General features: G+C 46.9%; 1 protein-coding gene across 1 annotated transcript in view; it reads left to right on the plus strand.

The window, feature by feature from the left end:
* ATP10A (ATPase phospholipid transporting 10A (putative)) overlaps positions 1-3,158 on the plus strand; it is a 95,342-nt gene extending 92,184 nt beyond the window's left edge. The window contains exon 22 of the mRNA XM_038760118.1: positions 2,162-3,158. Within this exon, the coding sequence (XP_038616046.1) occupies positions 2,162-2,297 (136 nt within the window). The 3' untranslated portion in view covers positions 2,298-3,158. The remainder of the gene's footprint in view (positions 1-2,161) is intronic.
* Positions 3,159-7,657: the final 4,499 nt, after the last annotated feature.

Below are 7,657 nucleotides of genomic sequence, written 5' to 3' on the forward strand. Positions count from 1 at the left end.
AAGTATGTGGGGACACACTGAGAAAACTGCAGAAAACAAATAATGCAAAGCACATTCAGTACTCCAAGAATGCAGGGAAGCACCATGGCCTAGTGGAAAGAGCACAGGCCTGGGAGTCTGAGGACCTGGGCTCTAATCCCAACTCTGCCATGTATCTGCTGTGTGACTTTGGGCACGTCACTTAGCTTCTCTGTGCCTCATTTCCCTCATCTGCAAAATGGGAATTCAATGCCTGTTCTCCCTCCTATTTAGAATACAGTGTTTGGCTTATACTAAGCACTTAACAAATACCACAGTTGTAATTATCATCATCAAATGGCTGAATTGTACTTTTGAAGTGCTTAGTACAGTGCTTTGCACACAGTAAGTGCTCAGTAAATATGATTGAATAATAATAATAATCATGATGGTATTTGTTAAGTGCTTACTGTGTGTGAAGCACTGTTCTAAACACTGGGAGGATACAAGGTGATCAGGTTGTCCCACGTGGGGCTCACGGTCTTAATCCCCATTTTCCAAATGAGATAACTGAGGCACAGAGAAGTTAAGTGGCTTGCCCAAGGTCAAACAGCTGACAAGTGGCAGAGACGGGATTCGAACCCATGACCTCCGACTCCCAAGCCTGTGCTCTTTCCACTGGGCCATGCTGCTTCTCAATTGAATTGATTGAATGAATGAATAACTGAAATAGGACACAGTTCCTGTCCCACATAGAGTTCACAGTCTAAAAGGGTGGGGATAGGTATTTAATCCCCAAATTGTCCCACTTGGGGCTCGCAGTCTTCATCCCCATTTTACGGATGAGGTAACTAAGGCCCAGAGAAGTTAAGGGACTTGCCCAAGATCACACAGCAGGCCAATGGCAGAGCCAGAATTAGAACCCAGGACTCCAGACGCTTGGTTCTGTACTCTTCCCACTAGGCCAGGCTGTTTCTTCTGCTGGGAAACCTGACAATCACTGGCCCAACATGGTCAATGTACTGCCCTGTGGGGATGCTCAATAAATATTATCACTATTATTTCTTCTACCACCTCTACGGCTATCACTACTGCTATTACTACCACTACTACTAATAATAATAATGATGGTATTTGTTGAGCGCTTACTATGTGCAAAGCACTGTTCTAAGCGCTGGGGAGGTTACAAGGTGATCAGGTTGTCCCACGGCGGGCTCACAGTTTTAATCCTCATTTTACAGATGAGGTAACTAAGGCACAGAGAAGTTAAGTGGCTTGTCCAAGGTCACACAACAGACAGGTGGTGGAGCCAGGATTAGAACACACATCCTCTGACTCCCAAGTCCATGCTCTTTCCACTAAGCCACACTGCTTCTCTAATACTGCTACTAGTACCTTGTCCCATGGGGGGCTCACAGTCTTAATCCCCATTTTACAGATGAGGTAACTGAGGAACAGAAAAGTGAAGTGACTTGCCCAAAGTCACAGAGCTGACAATTGGCAGAGCCAGGATTTGAACCCATGACCCCTGACTCCAAAGCTCTTTCCACTGAGCCACGCTGCTTCCCATACTGTACTAATTAGGTCCCACTTGGGCGGAGAAGTAGGAGAGAGAACAAGTCCTGCATCTCCATTTGGCAAATGTGGGAACTGAGGCACAGGGAAGTGAAGTGACTTCCCCAAGGTCACTCCTCCTACTACCATAACAACTACTATTACCACTTCCACTACTGTTACTAGTACCGCTACTGCCTCTATTCCCACTACCGCCACCACTACTACACCCATTTCCGCTACTGCTACGACCACGCTTGGGAGTCAGAGGTCCTGGGTTCTAATCCTACCTCTGCCACATCAGCTGTGTGACTTTGGGCAAGTCACTTCACTTCTCTGTGCCTCAGTGACCTCATCTGGAAAATGGGGATTAAGACTGTGAGCCCCAAGTGGGACAACCTGATCACCTTGTGTCTACCCCGGTGCTTAGAGTAGTGCTTGGCACATAGTAAGCATTTAATAAATACCATTATCATTATTATTATTATTTTTATTATTATTTCTACTGTAGCCATCACCACCACCACTGCTACTACAACTACTATTACTAATAGTACTAATACAATTCCTTTTCCTATTAAGGTCTTTTGGATCTGTTCAACAGGATTTGGGTTTTCTGGGGCTTTCTTATGTGACCTTTCTCCCCCAGGTTTTTGTGCCGGACCATCGAGGGGACTCTCTCCCCAGACCCTCATCAGTCAGGACACCAACGCGACCATCCCATCCCACCCGGAACTGGGGCAGAACAATGCAGGACAAGCATCTTCAACCCCCAAAGACAGTGACCCTTCTTAGATGGGTTTCCAGGCTTCCTTCCAGCAGGCATCTCCACCTGGACTCCAGCCAAGGGAGTCACCCAAGGCAGCAAGGTTTCCAGGGGAAATGGACCTTTTGGGAACCCCAAAGCCCAAATGCTCCCGAGCAGGCTTCGGGAAATGACATAAGATGCCTGGGAGCAGATCCCTGAAGGAGAAGCAACCAGGCCCCGTGGTCATCTGAGTGGAGCGGGCTACCCTTAGACTGTAAGCTACCTGTGGACAGGAAATGTGTCTGTCCTATTGTTCTGTTGTACCCTCCCAAGTGCTTAGTACAGTACTCTGCACACAGTAAGTGCTCTATAAATACCATTCATTGATTGAGTGGGCCAGCCCTAGAACAGTTTCCTTTCTGACCCACTAAGAATTGGGGTCCAGTTGCTTTCAGCTCCAACCAGCCTTCCAGACCTCCGAACTACTCTGACTTACTTTAAGGGCAGGCTGAGGCCTGGGAAAGGGGCAATCTCGAAACGAATGTTTGATGCTTTGACTGTTGACATTTCTGTTTTCTACATGTGTGGAAGCCTAGCCAATTATCTCTACGTGTTTCCAGGATTGATCGCTTAGCGTTTATCAAATCAGGAAGTCAGAGCATCCGAGAATGTCTATTTATATGCTGTAATGAGGATATCATTTAAATGCTGTAACGAAGACAGTCAGAACTGTACAGTAAAATGAAGAATGGCACTTGGAAATTGATATTCATACCTTTAGTAATAGCAATAATAACAGTGATATTTGTTAGGCCCTTTCTTAGGTACCAAACACCATACTAGATACAAGGTTATCAGCTCAGACACAGTTCTTGTCCCACACAGGGCTCAGAGTCTAAGGGGAAGGGAGAACAGGTATTTTTTTCTGGTTTTGTTAAGTGCTTACTATGTGCCAGGCACTGTTTTAAGCACTGAGGTAGATACAGGGTAATCAGGTTGGACACAGTCCACATAAGACTCACAGTCTTCATCCCCATTTTACAGAAGAGGTAACTGAGGCACAGAGGAAGTGAAGTGACTTGCTCAAGGTCACACAGCAGACAAGTGGCAGAACCGGGATTAGAACCCATGACCGCCTGTATCCTAGGCCCGTTCTCTACCCACTAGGCCACAGTGCTTTGGCGCTGAATTCCCATTTTACAGTTGAGGAAACAGAGGCTCCCCAAAGCAAAGTCACTTGCCCAAGTTTGCACGCAGCAACCCAGCAGGTCCTCTCACTCCCAAGCTCGTGTTCTTTCTGCTAGGCCATGATGATTAGTTCTGGGTCTCCGGGATCTTGAACGAGAGTTTTCAAGTACAAAATTGGGGAGCGAGTGGCCTGGTCCCAGTATTCCTTAGCTGGTGTCACTCAGAGCCAGAGGGCTGGGCAGAGAAGGTGTTTGTACCCCCTGTTTCCAGTCCTCTGGGCCAGAGAGCAGTTCCTTCCTGGGGGTGAACCTGGCTGTTGGTTGCATGGGGGGCAATTTGAGGAGAGGAAACTTGGCTAGAGGGGGCAAGTGGTGATGCCAGATAAGAATGATATTCGTTAAGCACTTACTATGGGCCAAATGTCGGGTTAGATACAATACAATCAGATCAGACACAGTCCCTGTCCCACACTGGGCTCACAGTCTAAGGGGGAAGGAGAATGGGCACTTAATCCCCATTTTACAGATGAGGACACTGAGGCCCAGAGAAGTAAAGGGACCTGTCCAGGTCACCCAACAGCTTAGTGGTGGAGCCAGAATTAGAACCCACACCTCTTCATGGCCAGACCCATGCTCCTTCCCCTAGATCTCAGACTTCCCAAGTTGCTTCTGTTCACTTTTCATGTCACTCTGTGTGAAACCGCTGTGGGTTTGGTTCATTTCGAGTGTTCGGCCTGGAACCACGAGTCTTTGCAGCAGAAAGAGTGGTTCCTGCCAGGGACTCCTGGTCGGAGGGCAGTATGGGGAAGGGAGGAAGAGGAGGAGGAAGAAGGGTTCATGCAGGATCCCCACTTGCTTCCTGGATGGGTCGCTTTGGACCTCTGATCAATCCCCTCTCCAAAGACTCCTTCAGCTCTGTCCCTCGGACTTATCCTCACTGCATTCCCTCGCTTGTGTCTCTCTCTCTGTCTCTCACTCCTAATCTCCCCCTTCTCACACCTAAGTGTGCCTGGCACACAGAATGAAAAGCTGGCGGACAGACCCCTCGACCCCCCAAAGTCCAGATTGACACCGACCCGGGGTGGGGGAGACGTGGCTAGGGGTCAAATGGAGTATTTGAGGCCAATTGCCAAAGCTGCCTCAAGCACCTCTCCTGTCATCACCATCATCAGTGGCATTTATTGCTTACTGTGTGCAGAACACTGAACTTAAGACTGTGAGTCTTTTCAGTTGTGACCCCCTCAAAGGACAGGAATTATGTCTAATTCCCCCTGTGTGTTCTTTCCAATGCTCTGCACGCAGTAAGTGCTGAATAAATACTATTACTACTACTATTACAACAGAATTGATAGTCATGACCCCTGCCCCCAAAGAGCTTACAATCACTTCTTAACAAAGGGTAAAACCTAAATAATAATCATTGAATTTGATGTTGTTGTTGTCTTATGCTGTCGAGTCGTGTCCGACCCATAGTGACGCCATGGACACATCACTCCCAGAGTGTCCCACTTCCATCTGCGATCGTTCTGGTAATGTATCCATAGAGTTTTCTTGGTAAAAAAAATACAGAAGCTCATGACCCCTGACCCCAAAGAGCTTACAATCACTTCTTAACAAAGGGTAAAACCTAAATAATAATCATTGAATTTGATGTTGTTGTTACGCTGTCGAGTCGTGTCCGACCCATAGTGATGCCATGGACAAATCACTCCCAGAGTGCCCCACTTCCATCTGTGATCATTCTGGTAATGTATACATAGAGTTTTCTTGGTAAAAAATACAGAAGCGATTTACCATTGCCTCCTTCCGCGCAGTAAACCTGAGTCTCCACCCTCAACTGTCTTCCAGGCCGCTGCTGCCCAGCACAGGTGAGTTTTGACTGGTAGCACATTGCCTGTCGACCAACTCTGTTATACTGTACTCTCCCAAGTGCTTAGTACAGTCTTCTGCAGTCTTCAGAGAAGCAGTGTGGCTCAGTGGAAAGAGCAAGGGCTTTGGAGTCAGAGGTCATGGGTTCAAATTCTGGCTCTGCCAATTGTCAGCTGTGTGACTTTGGGCAAGTCACTTAACTTCTCTGTGCCTCAGTTACCTCATCTGTAAAGTGAGCCCCCTGTGGGACAACCTGATCACCTTGTAACCTCCCCAGCGCTTAGAATAGTGCTTTGCACATAGTAAGCACTTAATAAATGCCATTATTATTATTATTATTCTGCACCTAGTAAGTGCTCAGTAAATATGATTGATTGATTGGTCAGACAATCTCCCCCACTTCAAAGCCTTACTGAGAGCACATCTCCTCCAAGAGGTCTTCCCTGGCTAAGCCCTCCTTTCCTCTTCTCCCACTCTGCGTTGCCCTGACTTGCTCCCTTTATTCCTCCCCCACACACAGCCCCACAGCACTTATAATAATGATGGCATTTATTAAGCGCTTACTATGTGCAAAGTTCATAGCTGTCATTTATTCATTTATAGAAATGTCCATTTCCCCCTCTAGCTTAATAATAATAATATTTTTGGTATTTGTTAAGCACTTACTATGTGCAAAGCACTGTTCTAAGTGCTGGGGAGGATACAGGGTTATCAGGTCCCATGTGGGGCTCACAATCTTAATCCCCATTTTACAGATGAGGTAACTGAGGCACAGAGAAGTTAAGTGACTTGCCAAAAGTCACACAGCTGATGAGCAGCGGAGTCGGAATTTGAACCCATGACCTCTGACTCCCAAGCCCGGGCTGTTTTCACTGAGCTACACTGCTTCTCTGCTTACTGAGGGCAGGGATCATGTCTGTCTATTTTTATATCATACACTCCCAAGTGCTTAGTTCAATGTTTCGCACACGGTAAGTGCTCAATAAATATGATTGAACAAATGATCCCTAAAGCCTCGGTATAGATCCTGTGATTCTCTGTGGGCTCAGGAGATGGATCCTGCTGCCACTGCTGAGACCCAGGCTGGTTCATTCATTCATTCAATCATATTTATTGAGCACTTACTGTGGGCAGAGCACTGTACTAAGTGCTTGGGAAGTACAAGTTGGCACCATATAGAGAGGGTCCCTACACAACAACAGGCTCACAGTCTAGAAGGGGGAGACAGAGAACAAAACAAAACATGTGGACAGGTGTCAAGTCGTCAGAACAAATAGAATTAAAGCTAAATGCACATCATTAACAAAATAAATAGAATAGGAGCTATATCCAGCTTCTGGCCAGGTCTGCCTTTTCAGTTGACAGCGGGAAGCCAGCTTTGGTGGGAAGCTTCCATGCTTACAGGAGACTCAGGGTTCTGCTGCTTTAGCCCCGGGACCTCAAGGAGAGGAGAAGAGAAAGGGTCTGCTATCTCTCCCCTTTCTCCCCAGGCCACAGCCTGGCTGCATGACACATGTGCAAATGCAGACATAAACACACGCATACATGTGCATGCATACACACACACGCAAACACACACACCCCCATCTGTGATGAAGTGCTGAATGCAAAAAAAGGAGAGAAACTTGTTTAATTAGCTGTTTTGCCTTTGAGAGGAGGAAATCCTGGTGCCACTAATTGATGTGAGGTGTAACTAAAATAAACTCTACAGTATCAGCTCTTTTCCCTTAATTGCTAAAATTCCTCTTCGTAATGCTCCTGCCAGAGAACCACCTAAGAACAAATGGAATCTCAGTTTTCCCCAGGGACTTCCAGAGTAGAATTCCAGCTTAAATCCAGGAGCCATCCGCAGGGAGGTCTTTTGCCCTGGGGCTTGGGGAACAAGACCGAGAAGAGGCTGAAGGAAATCAGAGGTTCAATTTGGAAGTTGAAATCAATTTGTTTCAAAGGAGCTAATCAGAGAAACCCCTCGGCCTAGGGGAAAGAGCGCAGGGCAAGGAGTCAGGATTGCTCGATTTGAATCCCAGTTCTGCCGTTCCCCGGCTGTGGGACTTCGGGCAAGTCACTTGGCTGCTCCTTGCCTCAATTTCCTCATTTGCAAAATGAAGATTAAGTACCTTCCCTCCCTCCCTCAGACTGTGAGCCCAGTGTGGGCAGGAACTGTGTACCTACCCCGGTGTTTAGTACAGTTCTTGGCACATCATAAATTGCTTTACAGACAATAATACCAAAATTCCACAAGTGAGGATCAGTAAAACCTAAACGTCCCCACGCCCACATATTAAAGGGAGCAGGGGGATGTGTAATGAATGGAATTATGGGTAACACTGGTTTCCCTCCA

The sequence above is a fragment of the Tachyglossus aculeatus genome, chromosome 18, assembly GCF_015852505.1.
Source record: "Tachyglossus aculeatus isolate mTacAcu1 chromosome 18, mTacAcu1.pri, whole genome shotgun sequence".
Classification (NCBI taxonomy): domain Eukaryota; kingdom Metazoa; phylum Chordata; class Mammalia; order Monotremata; family Tachyglossidae; genus Tachyglossus; species Tachyglossus aculeatus.